Raw genomic sequence first — 26,492 nt, 5'->3', positions numbered from 1 at the left:
ACGATAGTTAATTTCACATCCTCACTGTTCATGGCCTGTAAGAATGTGGTTGTATTTTCCCTTGTTCCCTCCCTTGCCTTGAAGCGCTTTGAAACATATTGTGTAAAGGCGCTATATAAATAAACTATCATATCTTATCATTATCATATCATTTGATCACCCAACATTTACAAAGGTTTGAAGACTAGAACTGGGCATTGAGAATTGGTGAGAAAGCAAGGCACGCTTCCCGCCCCTATCTGTTTTAGCAATATAAATCAGCCCTACCCTTGGTGGATGCCCATGGTATGTTCCTTGTCCTCTTTCCCTGTTTGGTCACAGGCCTCTCAGCTGAGACTGCTAGCCATCTCCATTGAAATGGGAAGACCATGCGATTTCCTATCCTAACATTGGGGCATAGCCTTTGTGGCAAGTGTGAATTAGTGAGCTTATGGGAACATTATTCTCCGATATCAACAACTGTGTGCGTCGGATCCTCGAGATGAAAATGCATTTGTTTTGTATTACCTTGACTGTTTTTTTAATGCCATATTAAATGTCCAGCTTAATCCAGAAAAAAATGTAACATGCTTCAAAATGGCGTTCATGAAATGATTACCTCTTTGTATTGCTTGTCTGATGCATATGCCCCTATGACAGCCGCACTATCATCCGCCATTGGAATCTGGTTCTTTATGGGGTTTTCCCTGAATGGGCAATGGCTGTGTTTCTTTTGCCCCTGGTGAAGACTCTGGTTTTCTCTCCTAGGTGTGGCAGTGTGGTGGGCAGCTGGAGATCATCCCCTGCTCTGTTGTGGGACATGTTTTCCGTACAAAGAGCCCTCACACGTTCCCGAAGGGGACGCAGGTCATCACCAAAAACCAGGTGCGCCTGGCCGAGGTTTGGATGGACCGGTATAAAGAGATCTTCTACCGGAGGAACCAGCAGGCGGCAAACTTGGTGAAATCGGTGAGTGGGGCACGAGGGGCTCCTAGACTCTGGCTATGGGGGACTCGCCTATAGTCTGGGGAAGTCTATCATGTGTGTGTTGGAGCAATTCGGCTCAAGGGAACCCAGGTGGGTGCATCTGCCTTCTGCTATAGCCAGAGAGGATCTCTTTGTCTGGGGCTCTCTGGAGTGTTCCACCATTTTCTCCTGCAAACAGTCCTACGTGGTGAGATGGAGGTAGCAGTACAGCAAATGTGGTGGAAATGCCCCCCCCCCCCTCGGGCAGGGGTGAGGCTAGCAGATGTGGGTAGAATGGTCAAATGGGGGTCATGCTGGTTTAATTTGTTCTTTAGTGTCGAAACAAGTTTCAGTGTAAATGTAACTCCTATAAGGGCTTTGTGAGCCCACCCCCTCCCGTGAATATTCTGGAAAGTCTGTTTGGGTAGATATTCCTTCAGATTTGTCTTTTCAGTCCGGATATGACATTTTTGAATTGATTTTCGAAATGTCCACACCGTTCCATATTATCAATCAAGTTAGAACTAGTTGGTGACCTTTACTATTTCCTAAGTTAATTTAAATGGAAGGAGGGAGCATCCTAACATAACATGTTTCACTCTATCTCTATGGCCCCTGGGAGTTGCTTTTGCAAACAAGATGCTGCCCCCAAAGTGCTGCAGGATATGCTGTGTTTGTGAAAAAGAAATATACGCACACCTTTGAGTCAGCAAAAACATGCAAGGCAGTCTAAAAATGAATACCAGAAAACGACACCCCTATCCACAAAAATAAGCAATTTGTTTTGACCCCCAACGTATTACAAGGGCTTTTAAGAGTAAAAATAGTTCCATAATATGTACATCACACTTAAAAAATGTGCTCGTGTGCAGTTTGCACATTCATTTTTTGCTGCTCACAAGTGACCTTATTACCCTCAATGAGTCAATTCCCGAAAAGAAAGAGGACGATTTGAATTACAAAAAGGACCAGAACAAAACATGTGTAATACATTTCAAAAAGTACTGGATATGTAAACGGTTATTAATAAAAGTGGAACTCTGTTCCTGTTAGTTCCCTCTCAATTCGACCCCTGCTTTTGCACATCAAATTGTGGTTCATGACTCCAAACCCTTTTGCTTTTAAAACAAAATGCTTCTTTGTCACTGCAAAGTCCTCAGACTGCAGAGCTTGACAGCCGTAAAACCTTCCCCACTTGAGAAAGCTCCTTAGAAAGACTTGAACTTGTCCTTCAGTTTAGCAGACCGTGAATCGCCCATTCAGTAAAAAAAACATTCTTGGTAAAGAATTGGTGGTTAAGATGCTCTCCAAGTGAAGTTATTGGTCACCACTTTAATGGTGGCTTGTTTGTGTTGCTCTGACCTTTTGGTGAGCTTGAGCACACTTTTCCGAATTGGACAAAGGTTCAAAGAGCGATTGTTTGGGTTCATCTTTGCCAAATCCTATTGGTATTGGCCCTGTGTTAGGCGTATTGGAGGAATGGGGTTGCTGGTTTTGGAGTAAGGCTGTATAGACCTGCTTAGATAAAGGAACGAGTATTTTTCCAGATGTGGCCTTGGTCTCACTGTCGACCTTGGTGTCGATGATTGACACTATTCACCGTCATGTGACTTGAAGGCGTGTGCCAAGGGTAGTGTGGGTAAAGGACGTTACTAGCCTTTGGTGCTTGTGGGGGAGATGCTGTTGGGGATGAGAAGGGATGTGTTAAATGAGGTGGTGGGTGAAGTGTAGTGCGAAGAGTGTGGCTCATCCGGTGCATGAATGTTTGAAGTATAATTGGAGGTTTGACTACTATAGGGACCGGTGGAGGAGGAAGGGGGGCACTTTGGGGTTTCATATGTGGGAGAAGGCGGATTTGGTGAGATGACCGATGTGGATGATGGGGTCTCCGAAGGTGTGTTTAGAGTTGGCGAATGTGGTGTCGAAGAAGCGGGGTTTGCGGGGTGAGATCAACGCTTTGGGTCAGGCATATGTGGCAGGGAAGGAAGGATGTAAGGTGTTCACGGATGGTTCGAAAAGATCCTGTGTCTGGGAGAGTGGGTATGGCGTATTATTTGCAAGTGTGAACCTGCCCTCAGCCCCCAATGCTATTAGCCCAAGACAGTGCCAAGGCTGTCTCCTCGATTGGCTGTCCATTCGGAAGTAAGCACCTACTGCAACAATTACGATGGCATGCAAAGGAAAATGGGGTGAACAAGAAATTGCAAAACACTTTAAACCATTTGAACTAAAACATTTGATCGAATTTATTTGACCTTTTTTTTTGTTAAAATATGGGGGAGACCCCCCCACCTTCCCCCTAACCCAAGCTATATATATCTATATAGATATAGATATAGATATATACACATTAATTATTTTTTTAAATTTCCTTTGATCAAATATTTTAGGTCAATTAGGCTAATACCATCTGTCGTCATGCTCTCTGCTTCTAATAGGAGCTTCATGTTCATCCCACCAGTCTGTTTTTTTAGGTTGATGTTTGTTCGGGGGTGGGGGGTGTGGTGTGGACTGGCGGGTTTAATTTGGTCCCTTTCTAGAAAAAAAAAATAATAATTTGAGGGGATTGTGTCCTTCAACGTATTCCATATCTGACGGGTAATGTCCACAGCTGTACTGCTTCGGAACATTTTTCAGCAGAGGGCGTCCTGCGTCGATGACATTGATCCAATGTCCCTCGAGGGTCGACGTCATTGGATGATATATATAGGACGCACATCGCCCGTAGCCCCAGTTCTGTTTTTTCCACAACGTGTTTGCTTCGGAATCTCGGCGCGCTCGATTCTTCTCTTCGATAACAATGTCGTCGTCTTCTACTACCCCGAAGTCGGGCTTTAAAAAGTGTCGGGACTGCGGTTCGAAGATGTCCATCACGGACCCGCACAACTTCTGCCTCTGGTGCCTCAGCGAAAGCCACGCCACTGACGACTGCGAGGAGTGTCAGTCCCTGACGTCTAAGGCCTTGTGGGAACCTAAGAAGAAATTGAAGGTAGGTAGAGTGTCTAAGCCCCATAAGTCGAAGTCTGCTGGGCTTGCGACCGATGACTCAAGGGGCGACTCTCCGTGTCGGTGAAAGTCCAGGGGGTCTCGGTCTAGCAGTGGTTGCCGCCATTCCTCTGCCTCATTGAGGCATTCTAGGAAGCGCCATCACCGGTCACCTTCCCCGTCTTTGTCGGAGGAGGACTCAGCCAGACGGTTGACTTGTCCCACCAAGTCTTCATTGCCAGCTGAATGGGATTCATTCCGCCGGCAGTTGTTAGTGATTTTTGAGTCGCAAGGCACAGTTCCGTCTGTGCCTTCGAAAGAAGCCAGAAAGGAACGGGCTCGGTCCACCACTCGCATGCCTTCGGGCTCGGACGGTCGGCACGTTCATCGGGAGCCGTTGAGGTCCCATTCAGACAAGGGAGATTGCCATAGCCGTGCCAGGTCCTGGTCCTCGACACCATCGAGACCGTCAGAACCTGTGAAGCCTTCGAAGAAGGCGTTGACGCCATCGGCGCCGTGTCCGTCGAGGAACACTCTCTGGGCTCCGCCCTCGAAGTTTCCGTCGGCGCCTCGGTCGACGCCAATTCCCTCAGCGCCTTGTCTGATTAGGAGATGGTTGTGCCTCCTGATGTCCCTGATGATCTTTTGTCTGGGCATAGTCAGATGGAGGAACTCCGTGAGTCATTGCATGACGCTAGTGGCCCTGACACCTCTCCGGAGGTGGAGTTTGGCAGTCCTAAGCCTGAGGCGCATGCAGATTCCTCCTATCGGAGTCTCATGTCAAGGGTGACTGAATACTTGGGGTGGTCTGCTCCACCTGTTGATTTTACTCAGGATGATTTGACGGACATCCTGGATCAAGGTCCACCAACTGACCCCGTGTTGCCGTTTCACATGGCTTTACAAAGGAGTGTGCCGGCGGCTTGGACTGCTTCGGAGAGTCTACCGGCAGTTAGTAAGTCGCTTCCGAAAAAATACCGCCCATCCAGTGGTGACCCCTGCTACTTATCGACGCACCCTACTCCTGAGAGTTTGGTGGTGCAGGTGGCTACGGCCTCCTCAAAGCAGGCTGCGTACCCTACCATCCCTCCTGATGGGGACGTTAAGCGCTTTAATGATTGGGAAAAGAAGGTATTTTCGGCTGGGGTATGGCACTGAAGTCTGTCAACTCCACTTGCGTCTTGGCAAGATTCACACACACTCTGTGGAACTGTGCGTCTTTGGCGGCTGAGCAGATTCCCGAAGGGGAGGAACGGGATGGTGTCCTAGCCCTCATGCAAGACGGCAAGGATGCCATGTGGGAGGCCGTTCAGTCGGGTTTGGACACGGCACACTGTGTCAGCCGGTCCATGGCTGTGAGCACCGTGATACGCAGGTTTGCTGCTGATTTGCAATCCAGTCTTCTAAACATGCCCTTTGATGGTGTTCATCTGTTTGGCAGCAAGGCTGAGGAGAGCCTTGAGAGGTTGCAGACCTCCAAAGCTGCAGCGAAGTCTTTGAGCGCTGCAGTTAGTCAACCTCCACCTTTTTGTCCTAGGGGACAGCAATGGAGGGGAGGTTCCTTTCAGTACGACTCTTCCTTTGGTAGATCGAGAGGAGCTGCCAGTCAAAGGGGCCACCTTAGAAGTACCAGAGGTGGAAAGCAAGGTACTCGGTGTGCCAAAGCCGCTCGGGCAGTTGCCTCTTTGCCCTCAGGCACTGCTGCAGCCGCGTCCACTCAGTCATGAGGCCATGTCTAATGGTTCGCCGGTTGGGGGCAGACTTGCGCAACATCTTGGAGAATGGCGGGCCATTACTTCAGATGTGTGGGTTCTGGAGATAACTCACAGCTACTGTCTTCCCTTCCAGCAAAGACCTCGGGACAATCCCCCGGGGAAGCTCTTTGAAGCATCCGGATCCGCTCCTTGAGCAGGAAATCCTATCCTTGCTGTAGACAGGTGCCATAGAACTGGTGCCTGTAGTGGAGAGGAACAAGGGATGGTATTCCCCTTATTTTTTGGCCACGAAAAAGAACGGGGGATTGAGACCCATCATGGACTTGCGTTGGTTGAACAAGCTCCTCAGGAAGGACAAGTTCAAGATGGTTACTCTTTCTCAAGTCCTCTAGGCCCTTCAGCTTCAGGATTGGTTGGTGTCTCTAGACCTCAAAGATGCTTACTTTCATGTGCCGATTCATCCCAAGCACAGGAAGTACCGGAGGTTCGCGGTTGACGACTCGCACTTTCAGTTTCGGGTCCTGCCGTTCAGTTTGACCTCCTACCCCGAGGGTCTTCACCAAGCTGATGATGATGGTGGTGGTGGCAGCGTATCTCAGGAAAGGGGGATTCACGTCTACCCCTACCTGGATGATTTCTTGATCAGGGCGCACTCTCCCGAGCAAGCCCTGGATCATCTGTCCGTCACCTGCCACTCCCTTCACAAGCTGGGCTTCTCCCTCAATTTAACGAAGTCACATTTGAAACCTACCCAGTGGCTCCAATACATTGGAGCAGTGCTCGACACATCCCTGGGGCAGTGTTCGCCTCCCCAGGTGAGGGCTCATCACATTCTGAGATGGTGAACAAGTTCCAATGTGCCCATTGTCTCCCGGTGTTCAAATTCATGAGGTTGATCGGCCTCATGGCATCTTGCACTTTCCTGGTGCCAGAGGCCAGGCTGCAGTTGAGATGCCTGCAGTGAGCTCTCAAGATGCAGTGGTTGCAGTTCTCCGGCAGGATGTCGGATCCCGTTCAGATTCCGTCCTCGGTCGCCCAGGGTCTTCGATGGTGGGCCGACCAAGGCAATCTGATGAAGGGAGCACCGTTTTGGCAACCATGGGCAGAGGTGACAATCGTGACGGACGCATCCCTCACAGGTTTGGGCGCTCATGTCAACGAGTTGCCAGCCAGCGGACGTTGGTCTCAGTCGGAGTCCAGACTCCACATCAATCTGTTAGAACTGAGGGCCATCAGGCTAGCCCTGAAGGCCTTTCTGCCATCTGTGCAGCGGAAGAATGTCCTGATTATGACGGACAATACAGTAGCCATGCACTACCTCAACAGAAAAGGGGGGCAGGGTCACTCCCGTTGTGCAGGGAGGTGATGCAGCTCTGGTTCTGGGCCATCCAGCAGGAAGTTTCGATCTCGCCAGTTGATCTGGCCGGAGACGAAAATGCGGCGGCGGACAGTCTGAGCAGGCAGAGCATGGTCTCTCACGAGTGGGAGCTGGCTCGGTAAGTTCTTTTGGAGATCTTCGCCCTTTGGGGCACCCCACAAGTGGATCTGTTCGCCACCAGTGTCAAACGGAAGTGCGAAAGATTCTGCTCGCAGGAAATTCCTCCAAGAGGAGCCTTGGGGGATGAGTTTGTGGTGGAGTGGTCCTTCCCACTGCTGTAAGCGTTTCCTCCAGTCCCCGTCATTCTGCAAGTGTTGCTGAGGTTACGGAGGTTCGGTTCCCGAATTATCCTCATTCCTCCGGCGTGGGCTAGGAGAGCATGGTACCGGACCTTCTAGACATGTCCATCTGCCATCTTCCCTACCGAGATGATCTCCTCTCACGGGAGGGGGGGGGGGTTGGGTTCTCCATCCAGAGGTCAAGTCTCTCAGCCTTCATGCTTGGTATCTGAAAGGTTGAGGTATAAGGATTGGGACCACCCCGAAGACGTGATGGAGGTGTTGCTTTCAGCCAGAAGGCCAGCAACGAAATCCCTGTACCGTTGCCGTTGGAGACAGTTCTGTGACTGGTGCAGGGTACAGAATGTGGATCCTTTCCAATGTTCCATTCCTTTGGTCTTGTCTTTTTTGCTTTCTTTAGCCCACAAGGCCTGCAAGTGGGTACTATTAAGGGTTACCTGGCGGCGCTGTCCATATTTAAGCGCTCGTCTGAGGAATGTTCTTATTTTAAGATCTCTTTGATTTCTTAGTTTCCAAAAGGGATAACTAATGTGTTCCCGCCATCGCCTTTCCGGGTGCTGGGATGGGATTTGAATTTGGTTTTATTCCTAATGGGAGCTCCGTTTGAGCCCTTACATTCTTGTCCATTGCGACTGTTGTCCTTTAAAACTGTGTTTTTAGTTGCGGTTACTTCCGCACGCGGAGTGAGTGCATTGCAGGCACTTTCTGCCAAGCCACCCTTTACTGTTTTCCATAAGGACAGCGATGTCCTACCGGTGCAGCCTTCTTTTCTTCTGAAGGTTGTGTCGGAATTCCATTTGAGCCAGACCCAGATCCGGCATTTTATCCTTCCGGCATTTTATCCTCCACCCAGATCCTAGTAAGGAAGAGGAAAGGCTCCATAGGTTGGATCCTAGAAACTCAAAGCTCGCCTATCTCTCACGGATGTCCTGGGTCACAGTGCGTGATCAGCTCTTTGTTGGTTATGCTGGAAGGCGCCTGGGGTCAGGCTGTTTCCAAACAGACCTTGTCTAGATGGATCATTTTGACGATCTGAGTGTTACCGTTTGGCGGGAAAAGACCCTCCAGTAGACTTACGGGCTCACTCTACTAGGGGTGTTGCTGCCTCCACCGCTCTACAGAGTGGCGTTCCTATTAGCAATATCTGTGAAGCAGCCACATGGGCCTCTGTCCATACTTTTGTGAGACACTATTCCTTGGACTCCATCCACGGGAAGGATTTGGCCTTTTGCAAGACAGACCTTTATTCAGCCATTTGATTGGGCATTCTAAAATTCAAAATTGTAAATTCTTTTCCCACCTCCATAAGTTGGTGCTTTGGAAGTCTGTCATAGATGTGGAATACGTTGGAGAACACAATCCCCTCAAAGAACAAGTTACTTACCTTGTCTGGTAACGTTCTTTCGATGGGATGTTTCTCCGACGTATTCCACATCACCCCTCCCCCCCCCCCCCCCCCCAGCCTGCCCCTCTACTAAGAATTTCTTATGCGATTGCAGCTTATGTTTCCGCAAGGCTTTCTGTAGTCCTACTGGCAGGAGATTGGTGCCACACATTCTGGGAAAAAACTATAACTGGGGCTACGGGCACTGTGCGGATTGACGTCATCGACGCAGGACACCCTCTGACGAAAATTTTTCAAAAGTAGCACATCTGTGAACATTACCTGTCATAGATGTGGAATATGTCGGAGGAACATCCCATCGAAAGAAAGTTAACAGACATAGTAAGTAAGGAACTTGTTCTTCTGTCTAGTATAATTCGTGATGCTAAACGTGTGCCACTTCCTCCCCCATGCTTTTTTGTATAGAATAGCTACGGGGATCTGAAGGAGCGCTTGCAACTGAGGGACAACCTGCATTGCAAGAACTTCACGTGGTATCTGGAGACCATCTACCCCGAGATGTTCATCCCAGACTTGACACCCACTTTCTTTGGAGCGGTAAGCAGTCTCTAAATGCCAACTTTCATTGGCTGCTTTTCATGAACTTTGCAAAGATGAAAAGGTAACGTTAATGGCTATTGATATGTGACCTTATCTCATGGGATGAATCCGTGCCAAGTAGGTTCCTCTTTGCCCAGCCCCATCTCTAGTAGGGTGGCAGATTCGCATAACATTCTAAAGAACGTGCTCGGGGCATCCATTTGGTATTGTGGTCCATCGCTCAACCCCCATCCGATAGAATTATTTTGCTCAGATTTATTATAAAGGTTTTTTTCTTGCCAGCCCGCCTTCTACATGTTGGTGGTGGAATCGGGCAATATTTCTGTGGGTGGGGTGGGAGAGTGATTAGATCTAGTGGTGGGTGCTGGGGGGTCTCAGCTCACATTCTTTGGTTAAAAAAGGTGCCCCAATTTGCGAGCATTTAAATTCTAACAAAACCCATCCATGCATTCCTGGACAAGGCTGGTATGCAGTATCTGGATGCATTGCTATTCACACATTCCCTCTGCATTAACCTCTGTCGCACAGTATACCATCGTCACCGACTAAAAATCACAGGTTCCTGTTAGGATGCAAAACTGAACTGATGCAATCCTGTAACACCTACTTTGAGATCTTTACATAGCTTGAAATCCTGCCTTTAATACATCCTGCACATAATGAGCAAACGACTGTCTGATGTCTTAGTGGATTAGGAGTGTTGGGGAGCAGTAATTGAAGGTTTGTGGCACACTTGCAAGGAATTTTTCAGAGCTTGATATCATGGCGGTGTTCGACTCGTTTTTTTTAATCCTCATGTGCACGTGTTTCGTTTTGTTTGCAGATTAAAAACGAAGGAGCAGACAAATGCCTGGATGTTGGTGAAAACAACCACGGAGGGAAACCACTCATTTTATACCCCTGCCATGGAATGGGTGGCAACCAGGTGCGTAGCAGGGATTGGGGTAGGCTGGGCAGTTACCATCACAGGAGGACCCCTTCAATTTAAGTACCAGATATGTAATGCAGAGTAGGGTTCAGAGAGGTGTCACAGAAACTCGTAGCTCATTACCAGGAAATCCAATAGGAAATGGACAGCAAAGGCAGAAATTGGGTTTTATTCCATACAGCTGTGCAGAAATGGGTCGGGAAACGGGCATAGAATCACCCTCCGAAGAACCATGAGGACAAATCCTGGGGGTAGGGGGGTTGGTTAGTTTTACCAAATGAACCCAATACCAAAAGGCCATATGGTACGTTTAGTCTGATATTACCAATGGACTTTTTAACAGTCCATCCTGGGGTCATGGCTTCACAGGACCGTCTAGCACAATGTCCTACCACTCAGCCCACACACACGAGAAACCAGCTCCTCTACCAAAGTTTTCCATTGCATTTAATGGTCTGAAAACTGCAAACTCAGCAGTCTCGTGGTTCTGATTCTCGGGCAGCTAAACCTGCCTTCATGATCTGATGCAGGCCTTGGAGGTAAGCGCACGTGTGCATCTGATAATGTCCTCCTTCATCCTCCTCGCGTAGCCTTGTGGGCCCACACGCACCTGCCAGCCAATCAGCATGCGGCCCTCCAGGTAGCTGCAGTTCCCATGTCACTGCTGCAATGGTGGCTGATATTCTGCAGCATCCAGGGCTAATGTAGGTTCACGGGCTAGGCTTACGGTCCCCACCTTTAGCCATAAAATAACCTCGGTTTGCTTTTCTTTCTTTCGAAAACCTCATGAATTTCCCATCCAATAGTCTTGATAGTTTGTATTGCCTTTTTCCAGTTTGAACTAGAACCCACAACCAGCTAAAATGTGGCATGAACGCCATCTTGCTTGAGTTTCTGGAGTCTCAATTTCCCACACCCAAAACCCAAAGTTTCCCATTAGAACTGTAGGGCAGCTCCTGTGCCTATGTGACCATGCCCCAAACACTCTTCCACGGATCAATTAATAAGAACAATCGAACAAGTAGCAGAGTCCTTTGCTTGGATTTGCATTGCTAAAATAACCCGTTTTTTCTCCCTTGACATTGTATTTGTGTGCAGTGCACAAGAAGCACTGTGCATGAAGAAACATGTGAATTGGGTAATGTGTAATTTATATAGTGTTTTTGCCAAAGCGCTTTACATAGAACATATATACATACAATATCACCTAACCGAAGTTGGCACTCGCCAGGACTGAGTTGGCCTTGCAGTGATTTGGACCTGCACATCACTCTCAAATTCAGCAGTGAGTGCTCAACTCACAGGCCTATCTTTCTGCATACTGCTGGCAGATGGAGAAAGCTGTTGGATCTGCCCCAACTGCCATGTCTATACCATTGGTCATCTCCATTTACCCCTCTTTTTTTTCCACTCCTTTCATTTCCTTTAGCCTCTACTGAGGCAGTCGCCCTTCGATGCGGGCCCTCACCCACACCACCACTGCTTAGTGCAGGGAACCGCCCCTACTCCTGAAGAGAGGTCCCTTCCCGAACACTTCCAGGCTTTTAAGATTCTTTCTATGAAGAGTTAACCCACAGAAGAAAGAACCTTCGCTTTCCAAGACCTCTGATGCCTTCAAAATGCTGCGTAGCCAAATAAACGGCGTTATGCCGGACGGGTCCGTTTTCCATTGCACATGATTTCAGAGTAGAACACTAATACTTCTCTTCTCGGACCAAGATGACCTAAAGGGCTGCAACAGTTTAGTGGTTTAACCAGTGGCTTTTCAAGTAAAAGTGCATAAGACTTGCTATTTTATTAATAGGGGGTGTTCACCCCTCTACACGCAGGTGCAGCCTTTTTTACTTGCTGTCTTCAGACCTCAATGACGTTTCAGAGTGCAATTTCTATCTTTAGAGAACGTGGACAAGAAGGGTTGCAACCGTAGGCGTAGGCGATATCCGCTCCTTTTACTGGATTTGGTGAAGTGACGTTTCACCGCGTATTGTGCTGCATTTTTAGAGAGAGTGGCTACGGGGTCTGGGAATGGAGGATTCGGGTTGTTCAAGCAGTGGTAGAAGGGGATTTTTGGGGTCAGAGTGACTCGTCCCCCTAGCATAAGAATGCAGCAAACACGTGGTGAAATGTCAGTCATCTGCATGGGCAGGGTCTAATCCTCATTATAGTTTGAAGTCGGTCCCACAATGACGGATTAACAACGGACAAATGCTATTCCATAGTTTAACACTCATAATTTCTCACTTGATAGGTTTTCATTGATTCCTCTAGAGAATGGGGCAGAATGTATAGCCGAAATATATATATATATATATATATATATATGTTTTTGTTCAATTTTAGTCTGTAGCATGCAAACCTAGGACGACACTCGGACTTATCAGGTTCAACTTAAACTCTTGCCCATTTTGCATACGAGTAAATTCTTCCCAATTCAACAGTCAATATCAATTACCTTCTCCCTTTCTGCTAATGACTTTTCCCACTACTTTCTCTATATAATCTCTAAAATGTGTTGCTCTCTCAGCCCACCACTCCCTCCCCAACCCCCTTCTGTCCACCACCTCCCCCCTACAGCTTCTCCTCTTGAGTACTTCACCCCTTACTCTCCTATTGAATTAGCAACCCTCATTCGCAGTGGCAACCCATCTTTCATGCCCATCGGCCATTTTCCACCTCAAATGGTCAGACTTGGTCTCCATCGCTTGCCCATATCTCTCTGAACTCTTTAAGCACTCACATTCCCGCTTTCACTGTTTCCTCTTCCTTTCTCCCTGTCTCCTTTTCAAATCTGCAACTGTCTTACCCCTATCAAATAAAGACTCTGCTAATTCAAACGCCTCGGCAAACCATCATCTAGATTCTCTCCTTGCCCATTATGCAAGGGTCCTTGAGCAGGTGTCCTTTGACCAAACCACAAAGTACCTTGAGGATAATGGTTTTGGAGATCCACTTCAATCTGACTTCTGTAGTAAACACTCAGACTGCACTCATGCACGTCTCCAACTTTGTCTCTAACGCTCACCACGCCAAACTCTCTTCGATACTCATCCCTTTGGACCTTTCTGCCGCTTTAAACGCTATTGACCACTCCCCTCTCCTCCTCACTCTTTAGGACCTTGGTTTTCACAAATCTGCTCATGCTTGCATCACCTCCTACCTGGCAAATCGATCCATTTAAATATCTTGGAACTCGCAAACCTCTGTTCCCACCCCTCTCCCGTCTGCATCCCCAAAGATCAATCCTTGGACCTCTGCTCTTCCCCCCCTTTTATATGTCTGCATTAGAAAGTCCTATCTCATCCTTTGGCTTTCACTATCCCAGTTTCCGTGATGACACTCAAAATCTTTCCTCCTTTTTCCTCCTTCACCCCTGTCATCTCAGAACAGACTTATCAACTGTCTCACTGCAATTCGTCACTCGATCCATCTCTGATGCCCATGCTGAACTCTTCAGCCGAAACCAAAGTCGCCTTTTTTTTTTCTAGCTTCAATGCCATCCCTCTCCTCCCCTTCCCCCTCCCTTCCCCCTCCCTTCTCCTATCTCCTTGCTGCCTGACCTTCTGGCTCGCTCAACCAAGGCTCATTTTGGGGTCCTTTTTGATAGTGGCCTACGACTGCAACAAGTTACCACTACAGCTGCCTCTGCTGATTGTGTTAACCTCCTAAACGTTTGGAAAATGTGTCCCTTTCTTACAAAAACTCTTCAGTCTGGTGCTCCCCAAACACGACTACTGATAAAGCCTACTCTTTGGCTTCCCGCTCTACCCATTCTTCTCTCCAGAATGTTGTTCCCGAGCCCCCCAAATGCCATATCTGTTTATATTGTCTCTTAAAAGCAATCTCTGTACTCCCTTTTTAAAGAGACACACAATCCCCTTGGACCTCCTTTGGTCCCCCGCTGGGGGGGAGTGGGGGTGGAGGGACCGCCCCACAGTTTGAAGGCCACTGCTCTAGACAACGTCCTCCACTTTGCTACCCACACTCTGCAATGTACCCGGATCATCTCCCACTTCTGCCTACCAACAGCATGCTTTTTGGCTCTCCATGCACATCCACTCTTCAAGTTATTTCTCCTAGCCTACAAAGCCATCAATGGTCTTGCTCTGTTTACACAGTTTCATTACCTCTGATCCTCCTCTGCACTCAACCTCACCATCCCATATCCTTCCTGTGCCACCTCCTTGCTTCTGCTCTTTCTCCCTACTCTCCCCACTCCATTGGAACCCACTGCCCATAACAATCCAAGTCAGCCCAACTGTGGATCTCTTGAAAGCTTGGCTTAAACTTCACTTATTAAAGGGTGAGCATTCATATTTACTACCTTTCCTTCGCACATCTGCTTAAAGTGGCATGATTGTTGAAAAATGTGGCATCAAATTCACACACCACTTAAAATGACATCAGTTCTTCTGTGATCTTTGGTACTGGTGCACATCCTATAGCCTTCACTAAACTGTTGCTCAGTTTAACTTCAGCAACTGAGATCACATGCTCTGGCATATACCAGAGGCCTTAAGGAAAACGTACTCCATTTGTAAGACTGTACCGCTATATGTGCAAAATATCCAACACCCTGTCTAGGAGCCTGGTATGCTACTCAATTGTGTGCCTAGATATTAATCATCCTGGAATGCTCCACCACCCATTCCACATGTCCTTAAGTATCACATGCACAAACAGAATTCTAGCAAATTGGTGCCACAAAAGCAGTCAAAAGATGTGAATCGGAATGCAGTTCAATAATTTGATGGTAGGCCGCTCTTAAAACAAAAAAATTGAAACTTGGGTTAACAGATCCTCCAACTTTGCCAATGGGTGTAAAATGAGGCAGACCCCTTACCTCTGCAGATAGAATGAGAGAGGGAAATCTTAACCTGTCTGACTACTTTGTCAATACCTTGTGTGCATCTCAAAAATGTACCATCACAGTAAAAAACAAATCTCAAAGTAAAATATTGAAAAGTGGTATAACTTGGCTGGTATATTTAATTCTCCTCTGTCCTATGGGTTTGCGACTAGATTTCCCTCTAACCCGACCCCTGGCTTGTCATAGGTGTGGTTTTCCAGCCACCTGACTAGAAAAGGCGGGAGGGAATTTACTCTTTTTGAAGAGATGCTAATTTCCTTTTTATATTTTATTTACGCGTAAAATATGCACAATGTATTTTTTACATTCTGCAAGTTGGCGCGAATATTTAGAGATGTTGAATGATTAAATTCTGATAATTCCTGATGATTGGGCACATTTTAACATGTGTGAGCAATTTGAAATGCGATGACGTAGTTTTTATTAAAGATTGTAATAGGGGTTACTCGTCTCTACAAACTGCCCAAATCGCACGTCACTCAGAGCTAACTTTGGCATTGCACTGATTTTGTGATTACACATTATGGTGTCATTTTACCTGATAACTGCATTTGTGTTTGTGTGCAATTGCAGCTGTTGTCCACTGGAGGTCAGAGATGATGCATAACTTAAATATTCCATTTCCATGTTACAACTTAGCCAAAGCAGAATTCTCTTGGTGCATAGTCTCAATCAACACCTTAACTAACCCAAGACTGATGTCTGGTGATGAGCACATCATGTAATGCCAGTCAGCTTTCCTTTAAACTAACTGCAATGTTTGATAGGCCTGGACATTGCCAGATTATGACTAAGCCCCCTTTGAGACCTGTTCAAGACATCTGGCACACAGGGTATGTTCATAAAATCTCTGGAGCCAGCCCAAACTGGGCCAAACTAATGGATTATCTAGGCCCTTCATGTGCATTTAGACTGTCGGACCTGGAAAGGAAAACATGCAAAGTTTTGTTCTTCGCATTTTTCAGACTTCCCTCTTCCAGCTTGCTTGTCAAAGCAGAAATTAAACCTAAAAGCTTCTTCAGCTTTATTCTTGTATTTCAGATTCTCTTGATTAAATTAACCCTGAGCATTTTAATCGGAGGATTCTATAATAAGGTTTCTCGTAACACTGCAATATGACTTGCACATGAATTCGTTTTACACTCCAAATAAAATCAGTCACTTAAAACAAATGCATCTTTCTCTGCTTCAAGCTGAACAAGGCATACTTCAACCATTTTATGTTAATTTTCAATGCTTGATATTTTGGTATCTATGTAATGGCATTCTTATTTGGACATGATGAGCAAAATGTGCAGTCTGACAAGTGTCCTTTTGAATATGCGAGCGTGCAAGATACATATGGGTTCTCTTCCTCTGCCTGAAAGGCCTTACATGTTTTATTTTGGTCCTCATTTTTACTGTAAAACTCCTAACATTCCTCACACATGTTTTGCCATGGGGAGGGGGGGTTGTAAATCCTAGATCCAGTCTTACCAACATTGATACTGCTCATCACTCTCGCCTTTCCTAGGGGATTTATTTACATAATTAGTTGAATTGTTTTTTGATATACGGTGTGTGAGAGTGATTTGTTTTATTTACAAACCAAACCATAGAGTATCTGTTCATCGACCGTGAATTTGGTTCCAGCGAAGGCAATGTGCATTGTTTATGTGTAGCATGTTGTGCTGGCGATGTAATGTTTTTGGGACCAGGTATATTTGTTTGGTTCAGATGGTCAGAGCAGGGCCTCACGCTCACTGATGTGTTTTCCCCTGCCTTACAGTATTTTGAGTACAGCACGCACAAGGAGTTGCGACACAACATTGCCAAGCAACTTTGCTTGCGTGCTCCCCGCACGGTGGCTCCTGTGGAGCTCGGAGAATGCCAGTTTCGAGGGCAAGGCACGTCTGTGAGCGGAATGGAAGAGTGGGAGATTACCCCAGTAAGTAGTAGAGGTCGTCTCATTAAATGCCACCATTCACTTGTGTGTGCCGGTGAAAGAGTGGTTAGTGCATGAAGTGGATGTTCCATGTTGCCACTTTATCGGGTTGCTCTGTGTTCCTGCTCAACTTGCCCCACAAATCTTGGTTTCATCGAGCTGTTACTTGCAAGCATGACTGATTGGGCTATTGCTTACCCTGTAACTGGGCCAACTGCACTGTGCTTTAATTGGGCACTAGGATATTTCTTTGCCTTTTGAGCACTGTGAAGTTCTTTAAGGTGCAGGGAGGGGGGGTCCTGTCATTGAGTCTTTGTATTCAGAGCTCTGTGAGCGAGACCCCAACACAGTAAAAAAAAACTAAAAAACGGTTGCCCTTAGAGCTGCATTGCATGTGAAGAAGTGTCTGCGGAGCTATTCCTTCTGCCAGGTCAGTCAAGTGCAATGCCCAGCCTCAAACCTGCCTGAAGGGCCGGACCCCGACAGGCAAGTGTTTAGTGCAGTGTGCAGATAGTTTTGACCCATGTCCTTACCCTACTGTGCTCTAAAATGAGTTGCTAAAAATGTCCTTTAAACAAAAACACACTCCATGTATTGCTTAAATAGTTGACACAAAATCGCAATCCCGCAACAATGGCAGCTTTTCTTTTGGCGTGTTGTCTATTTGTTCCAGTCCAACCCTGGCACTGGCATGGGCTGCTGGTTAAGGGAGTGCCTGCTGCTTACATTTTCGCGTAAGCGCTTCCCCGAACCGCACTATATTGGTAAATCGTTTAGTTGTTGCATAGCAGTCAATCGTTTTTGTTTGTACAGCACTATAGTGCAATTTAAACGGATTCAAGGTACTAACCGAAGCATATGAACAACCTAATACCCAACAAATGACATCCGAAAACAACTTCTAGTTTCTCTTCATTATGTTCAAATTTGCTGAATCTTCTTGTGGAAGTGTTCTAGCATGTTCTGATGGTTTTAACAGTGTCCTTAAGTTTCATTGGTACCCGACACGGCTGGGTGCTTGGGCCTCCCAGCCAATGAGAAGGCTCAGAACGGGGGCTTTTACCACACGGTACAACCCCCGCTCCAAGCCTCCTCAGAGTGGGAGGTTGCTATCTTCCCCTACCGGATCACAAGTAAGTGAGCGCTGCATGCGTCCCCTCCCCCGACCCCTTTTTTCCACATCTGCTCTCCACCCCTACCCTACTTAGCCTGCGTGGCGTGGTCACTCACTGACCCGGCAAGGACTGCCATGGAAAGGGAGAAGGGACTACATGTAGTTCTCTTCTCTCCGATCCATGACGGCCATCTTTATTTTATTTTTTTATTTTTTTCCAAGTTGCGAAACAGCAAAGATGTAATTTCGGCACATAAAAAAAAACTGGTGCCCCAATACAATGTTCCGGGGTACTACTAATAGCAATATCATCTGAAATTTTCTCAGGCTTGTAATTGCTTCCATGGGGCATTAACTTGCCCCCTAAATACCCCCCCCCCACTCGGGTAATATTGCTTAAGTATACTTGCAGTGTCCGGTTGGTCTGTAAACCGTGGGACTATTGTTATATCCTGTCCTCCAGACGTATCAATGGAACGATAAAATTATGAAACAACACTGCAAGAATACTGAAATTTAAGGACACTGTTAAACTGGCAGAACGTGCAACAATACTTCCATAAGGCGATTCAGCACATTTGGACATGAGATGAGCAGTCGGAAGATGATTGATAACATTATTTGTCCCGATATAAGGCACTAATGAACTCGCATCGGAATGCATAAAATCGGGCAAAGGGCTGCTTTCGATCAGATTGCACTAGGAAGCTCAACCATTGTAGGGTGGTGCACCGAATTGTTGTGAATTGGAGCAGTTTAGATATTGGAGGAATTCTGCAACAGAGATTATGAAGAGCAATGATGAAGCTCAATTTTGAGTGACGAGCACCTCTGCCTCAATTGTGCTGGCTAAACGAAATGATGTCACAAGTATTTCATATTTTTTTGGAGAATCTTGTCATTTATGCAGTAGCTACAATTATGGTTAAAGGTATTTTTTTTGTATTCTTGGCTGCCAACCTCATTTTAGATATTTGTTTAAAGATGAGCTAGTTCAAAGCCTATTATATCCCACATTACTCGGGGTAATTAAATCATAAAATACGTTGGTGGCACTTGAATAAAATGGCAATGAAGCGGAATCCAAAACAAAGACGACCCATTACGTGCTTTTCAGGACGTGGGGCGCCTTGGTATTGGCATGGTTAATTCTTCCAGACGGATTTCCCGTTACCACTCTAGGTAACCGGGGCAAATCCGTCAGATGGAGGCCTGGTTACTCCCCATTGTTAAGTACGATAGGTTTTAGGTGGGCTTGGAGGAATTGCTGCCAGTGATAACATCCTCAATTTGACATTTTGAAGAGAAAATAAGTGTTGGCGATATGTCATCATTCTTCTAATTTTGCGGACTGAAAAAATTGCCATTAATTCATTTACCTCCGTACTCGTAAAGAGGTCCATCGTTTTCAGATATTTTATTTATTTATTTTATTTAAAAAAAAATGTAAACTGAGACCAAAAAACTTGCTTGAGCAATGCTTTTGCATTCAAATTTTATTAATAATCTCTTTTTTTCATTGTGTCTTTCTAAAGAATAATCTGTTTAAAAACCCTGCTACCAACATGTGCTTGACGGCGAGAGGAGAACACCCTTCGGTGGCGCCCTGCAATCCCAGAGACTTGCATCAGCGCTGGTCGTTCAGCTAGGGCGCACTTTGCGGCGTGGACATGGCCTGCATCCATCAGTAGCTCTTGCAGAGCGTTTGGAACCGGTTATCTGGGGACGGTGTCAAACTAGACTTGTCCTTCGAAGAAGAAGAGGGGAAAAAAACAATTGACACTTTAATAAGCTGTTTTTTATTTTTCAAATTGCCTTAAATTTTATTGGAGAATGGTGAAGAGGGAATTTCCAGAAATCAAAATGCTGCTCGTATTTAAAAATCATGTTGAAGGTGGAAGAGAGACACTGCATGGCCTGAGGGATTCTGGGGCGGCGCAAGATAACGAGGTGTCGACTGCACAGCACACTCTTGGATATCATTGGTTCCTGGTGGTTTTGATGTCATTGGTTCTTCCTTCTCTCCTGATATTACCAGTAAGGACTGGCCCATGGGTGCCTGCCCCTGGGTAAACTGCAAATACGATTTGAAACATGGTGCCTGCAGCAAACGAGATTAGTTTCACGTTTGACGGTTTACATTTACTTTGTGCCAATATCAACAGTGCCTTTCTGGATTAGGGACGCTTCGAATTATCAAAGGTCACAACTGCAGTGGCTTCTGATATCCTACAGAGGCAGCTTTTGAACGGGAAAGGATGTGATGGGTACCTGGGCGTAGGCCTGAGGCAGAACAGGAAGTAAGGACCTAGAGTGGGGTTGTTTAGTTGAGGCATTCATGAAAGCCGCTTTCAGGTTGTAGCCAACCATGACGCCCTATGCAGGAACGCAAGCGACCATTACTGAGGGCCAATGCCATGCACAACAAATCTGAGCCAAATTCCATGTACGCCAAGGAGGTGACCCTGGTGTGTGAGGCTCTTTGCTGTTCGAGTAGAGACGCACACAATGGAGGTTGTGGTGGTGAGTGGTCCCTTACCAGGACTACAAGCCTGCACTGCTTTAAGATGCCATCCATTTTCTGGCCTTTACGAGGTGATGAACTGGACACTTCAGTGTAGAAAGAGGGTAGAGAATGCAGGCCAACAGACAATAAAAGTAAACCACGGGCGGGCTGGTATTTTTCGTCAACCTAAATGAGGCCCTTCTGTCCATGTGAACCCAGAGCAGGAGGTTGTATTACTTTAATATAATTCTGAGATGGAGGTGAAAGGAAACTAAGGCAGTCGTCTTAGTGCAAACCTGAGAGCGACGTGGCTGCTTGCCAGCCCGACCTCAAGGATGCCCGGGTTACTATGAGTCCTCCCATATAGAGTCCCTGAAATGTATGGATAGCACGTGACGCAAGATGTCCACCTTTGCCTGGTGTATCAGTCAAAACCGCCCCTTCTGTTCTCGCTCGTTGGCTTGGGAGCAGAGACCTAAACCCAGAAATTGCCTCAGTCACTCACAGACCATGGTTTGGTGGCAATCTTCATGCTTTTAAACTGCTAGTTGGCTGAGGCCTAGACACTAGGCAATAAGATAGACTTGACCTGTTTAAAACTAGCTACTGCTGCTGTTGAGGTTCAAACCTTCCATATGGCCTGTGGGTGTCATTCTTTTTTCCACTCCATATTCCTTTCGCATAGTGTTAACGGTGCATCAATTGGACAAACTATATTTCCAGCCACCCAATTGGCTGAGCACCCTTCCCCAAGTGCGAATGTATAATAAACCTCCAGCTGTGTCAATGTCCCATTGTGTTGACACAGTTTGGCTAATACGGTTTTCAACTACTTTGTTGTCACCCCACACCCCCATGGGTTTTTGTCAGGCATCGTACTTCCAAGGTGGTCTCACCTCAGGAAGGATATGGCGTATTGACCCGCATTCAATACTGCCACTTCCTCCAAGGTTGGCAACCAAAGGTTGTGGGCGATGCGTGCCAGAGTCCAGTCAAAATGGTGCCCATCATGGGCAACTGTGAGCTGCTTGAGCCTTCCTTACCCCCATATGTCATGGCAGTTCAATGGACCTTGCGTTGGCAGCACCGCTGGCAGACCATGTTCCTCAATGGTGACTGCTTTAAGAAACACGGATTTGTTTCACTATGAAGTACATTCTCCTGTGGGCTCTGAACTTTGGTTTTTTCTGTCCAATTTTAATTTACCTATGTTTGGGTGTAACCTAAAATGGGATACAGCTTTAATGTGTCTCACCCAAAATTCGTTAATGTTCTTTTTAGGTATTGGTTCAGAGTGACGCCATTTTCTTTAGTTCTGTTTTTATCCCGGCTCATGTGGTTTTTTTCATTTTAAAGAATGATGGCACATTGGATATGCCTGGGGGTAAATGGCACACCCTGGTATCCACACTCTAATTCGACAGCAAAGCATCTTTGAAGCGTGCCATTCCTGGACCACTCGTCCTGCATGCTTCAGTAGGACGTTTCTAATGACCCGGAGCACTTATGGTATGTTGTCTGGCTTTTTCCAGGACATACTGGCATTTTCAGCTTCTGGGCACCCTTCGTTCCTGCTATTCATCATAACTATCCGTCCTGGCATGGCTGGCGAGTCAAGGGGATGGCATTTACTGGTAACCCAACCTGAAGGCAGCATTTTAAGTGAAGTTACTAAGATGGCCCCTATTGAGGCAACTCTGAAATCCTTTGCAAGGAAAGTGCACGAGTATTCCGACTTCCTCATTGAAAATAACCCCACACTGTGAACATTTGCATCAACATATTGATGCCATGAAAAATGTAAACCTGGTCATGGTGTGAGGGGATTCTGCTAACACCCACCACAGTTTGTGCGATCAGTGTGGGCTGGTGGGATAGGAGTTCCAAAGGGTTGACTAGGATGTACTGTTTGGTTGATGTTCTGGGGGTAAGGGGTTGATACCTGCTGAATGCAGTAATTTTTGCAAACCATTTTGGAAGAGCCATTGCTTTTTTTCTGTGTGCCCTCCTGTGGGACTCTTTGCAATTGAGGGTGATGAGCAGTGTGCCTCATGGGACGTCTTCCTGCCCATCCCTCATCCCCATGTTCAGGGATTGCTGTTGTAGGTCAAATGTGGTCAAGCAATGCAAATAATTATTCAAATTCAGTTATGAATCTGAGGTACTGCAATGATGCATGCTGGGATAAAGAATTATGTAAATGAGTTTCTGATCCCACTTACATAGTTGGTGGAAGGCATCGAATTTCAAGTAGGGGGGAAAAGTCGGGGTCCCCGCCAATTGCTGTGCATCAAACGTTGGAATTTGAAGATGCCTGGCAACCTGAGTGATTACAGTAGCTTAAAGGCAGCTGAAGGAGTTCAATGGGGTAGCTTATTGTAGGGTGCTGGTATTCGTGATTGAAAAGTTACTGTCACACCCCGATCACGTGAGGGAGTGATGATAATGCGTTTTTTAGGGATTTGGGTGTGGAGAAGGGTATTCTTCCCCCGGAATGAAGGAACTTTCTTGTTGAAGAGGGTACTATCCTCTGGTACTGGAGACAATAACCATTTCGCGAAATGGGGGAACTGGGGGGACCCCATGGCCCATTTTCTTTTGCATTCCACCATGTGCACAGAGGACTCCCAATCATAAGGACATCTGGTTTTTATTCTGCGGGAGTATGGGGACTGGGTCAGCGTGTAAACGAACGCTCTTAACGTCCCATATGTGTACGACGCTGTATTTTTGTACGTCCCAAATGTGTGCTGAGATCACAATGATTTTGTAAGGAAAAGTCCAAATTCGCTGGCAAGCATTTCCCTGCATGCGGTTTGATTGTTGGGGTGAAAATGCATATTCATTTAAGATATTCTGCTTCTAATTTATTGGAAGGATCAATCGTGTTTCAGAAGGTTATGCTGTAGTTTCTAATCGATTTGCTTCCTAGGTTTGAACGCGTGCGCCGTTGGGTGGCAAGTTGCAGGCGTGCAGGCACTCCTGGAGTGGACAGTCCTGTCAACACCAATCCACCTGCGTGCTTACTTTATTCCTCCTACCGTCCTAGTCCCTCCTTTCCTTCTGCTTCTAAAACGATGTGTGCAGCTCTGGCATAGGGAGTGCGACCTGTCCAAAACCACGTATGGGGTTGCCAGGGAAATCTGGCGGGCATCTATATACCGGGGTTCTGCGTCCTTTGGTTCCCAGATAATGTGGACTACAACTCCCATCAGCCGTAGCCAAATTAGTCAATGGTGAGGTATCAAGGTAGTTCTAGCCTGAAACATCCGGGGAGCTGCAAGAAGCAGACCCCTGCTATAAACTAGTTTACCCGAGGCGGTGTAATGATTGTGTGTGCAAGTTCAGGCATTTAATCAACACCCCTGAAATAGAAGCAGACTCAAAGGATCTTTTAAATGAAAGTAACTCATGGCACATGTGTCGCTTTTCGAAGTGTAACCTGGTATTTTTATTCACTTGAAAGTGAACCCAGACACCAGTGCCCAGGATGTATTGGTTTTGGTAAATGAAGGCTCAATACTGGACAGTAGTGTCCACAATGACGCAGGAGTCACATGGCCTCACTGCTGATGAACTCACAAGATGTGTCAAAGGCATGGACACTACCTAGACCAAAACTGGGACCTCTTCGTTGCTTGTAGTAGATTTCCTTTGATGTGTATGTTTCTGGCCAGATCCCACGAAAAGGAACAAAAATGAGGGATCTTTTTTTACAAAGGGGTGTGCCTTCTGATGTAAACATCCACCCGTTTCCCGTATATGGCTACACCCCACCAAATGCCCACGTGTTTCACACTCTGAGATGGCTTCTCTGTAATGCACAAATTTGCGGATCCTGTGTGCGCCATGCATGACAGATTGTGGGTCCTGTGCGCCATGCATGACAGATTGTGGGTCAGTACGTGCTGGTTGTGCGGCATTTACATAGGGCTGCTTTCAGTCTCGTGCACCCTGCCATAGTTGCGGCCTTGTGGCTCAAGGAGGATGGATCTAGCGGCAGAAGGAGTGGCACAGGAGTGGTCTTGGGAAGCAGGAGGTGTGTGTGGTGGTAGTTACCTGCAGAGTGTTGTCCAACTCCCATGAAAGGTATGCAGTTGCCCGATAGTTGAAATTCTGGTGGTTAAGGGTCTGGTGGAGGGACTGTGATGGAGAGTGAGGATTTGTGGGAGTTGATGTTGACTGGCAATGGGAGGTGCTATTTCACGAGAATCTTGCTGAAGGGTGTGTATAAGGAAGACAACAGTGTGTCGCAATGAGGATTGGGCCACAGGTGGTGTGGATGCATGGAAGACGGTGTGGTATATCAGAATGTAGTGTGACAAAGGGTGTGCACCCTATGCAAATAGCAGATCCGACATGGGAGAAGTTTCATAGCCTAAATGAGAAAAATCGTGTCTTTTTCCCATGAAAGCATGAGGTGTCATGCTGCCATCTCCCCCTCCCACCCCCAGGAAGCGGTCTGGTGGGAAGCAGGAGTGGTGTAGGTTTGCAGGAAGTGTGGAGTGTGGGTGGATGTGTGAGTTGTATAGTCTTTCCATGCTGGTAATGTGCTTGCCTCCCAGAGTTGCAAATGCCTCCAGCACAGTACAGAAACGAGCCTATCGGGGACCGGCAGTTCTGTCATTTTCTCCCAGGACTCTGTTCGTGTCAGGTGTTCACGACTAGAATTCTGCGTTCCCCTCCATTTCCTGCCCAGCTTCCCACTTCCCCAGATGATGCTGCATGTGATATTGGACAGGTCAAATCACTGTGTAAAATGGGAATGCTTCGAGGCAGTCCTAAGGCCACAAAAGCTGCTTTACACACCTTCAAAATGTTTGCTCTGCATTGGAAACCTAATTCTTGGGACTGCATTAAATAATCTTGAATTGGCAATCGCGTGGTTCTCACAGATGTGCAAAGTTATGACCTTCCATGTCCGACTTACTGCGTACCATTGATGGAAGTTTCACTTGTCACAGCACTCGTTGGGAGGCGATACGAGTGTTCAGAAATGTAAGAAATTGTGCAGTCTAATTGGATGAACGCTGGTCCTTCATGAAGCGCAGGGGAATGTTTGCCAGTAGCCTTGAAGTGTCCACCTGCAAGGTGTCCCACGGACGTATTTTCTCACGTTGAGAATGGTCTAGGTTTTAATTATCGTTGTTTCGTAGACGTTGCTGTTATGTGAAAGGATCTGGAATAAAAGGGCGAACTTGTCGTGGGTTTGCCGAATGGAGAAGTCTTTCTTTTTTGCACTGTGGTGTGTTCTTTAACCATCTAACCACTTTTTTTTCCAGTACCACCCGTACCGCCGGGCACCTAGGGAGCCGCCATTTTGATTGAGGTGCCATTTTGATTGAATTGCAGAGTTGTATGGATGTGGTATTTAAATGGCACTAGACCATGTTAGTGGTGTCCCCATGTCCACAGGTAGGTAAAGGAGTGGGGCCTAATGTTCTTGGAAAGTAGCATTTAGTAGGATTGAGTGCAAGGCATCCTGTAGCAGTCCAGACCCAGAGGTCGGTGCCCGGGGTAGGCCCTTTTGCAAGATGGTTTAGGTGTTGTGAAGACAAAGTGCAGGAGTTGCATTGCTACCAAGTGGGCCCAGACCACCTTCAGCCCGTCCTGGTGTATTTTGTTATTTTGTACTTTCCTCGCTTTTCCTTAATCGTCCTGTAATTTTTCTTTCCTCATTCCTCGTAAGGCTGCTCTCCACTTTCAAACCAACTCTGTACAAGGAAAAGCTGACCAGGAAAATATTCTAGCCATTCTTCTGCCTTCACGGAGTGCGTTAGTTGCACGTGATCCGAGGCGTCAACCATAGCGGTTGCTTCCTGTTCCTGGAAGGAGGCTTCACCGCCTCCTTCTCTTCCTTCACATACTCACTTGATGGTCCCCACT

At 46.7% G+C, this 26,492-nt stretch overlaps 1 protein-coding gene across 1 annotated transcript in view; it reads left to right on the top strand.

Annotated features, from left to right (window-relative positions):
* The window catches only part of GALNT6 (polypeptide N-acetylgalactosaminyltransferase 6), a 272,909-nt gene extending 247,079 nt beyond the window's left edge, over window positions 1-25,830 (top strand). The window contains exons 7-11 of the mRNA XM_069653399.1: window positions 748-948; window positions 9,133-9,264; window positions 10,091-10,192; window positions 16,831-16,989; window positions 19,636-25,830. Coding sequence (XP_069509500.1) covers window positions 748-948; window positions 9,133-9,264; window positions 10,091-10,192; window positions 16,831-16,989; window positions 19,636-19,749 — 708 coding nt within the window. The 3' untranslated portion in view covers window positions 19,750-25,830. The remainder of the gene's footprint in view (window positions 1-747; window positions 949-9,132; window positions 9,265-10,090; window positions 10,193-16,830; window positions 16,990-19,635) is intronic.
* Window positions 25,831-26,492: the final 662 nt, after the last annotated feature.

This window comes from Ambystoma mexicanum, chromosome 3q (genome assembly GCF_040938575.1).
Source record: "Ambystoma mexicanum isolate Mex_15411 chromosome 3q, UKY_AmexF1_1, whole genome shotgun sequence".
Taxonomy (NCBI): Eukaryota; Metazoa; Chordata; class Amphibia; order Caudata; family Ambystomatidae; genus Ambystoma; species Ambystoma mexicanum.
Note: the sequence above shows the minus strand (reverse complement) of the source record. Positions and strands in the feature narration are given on the sequence as shown.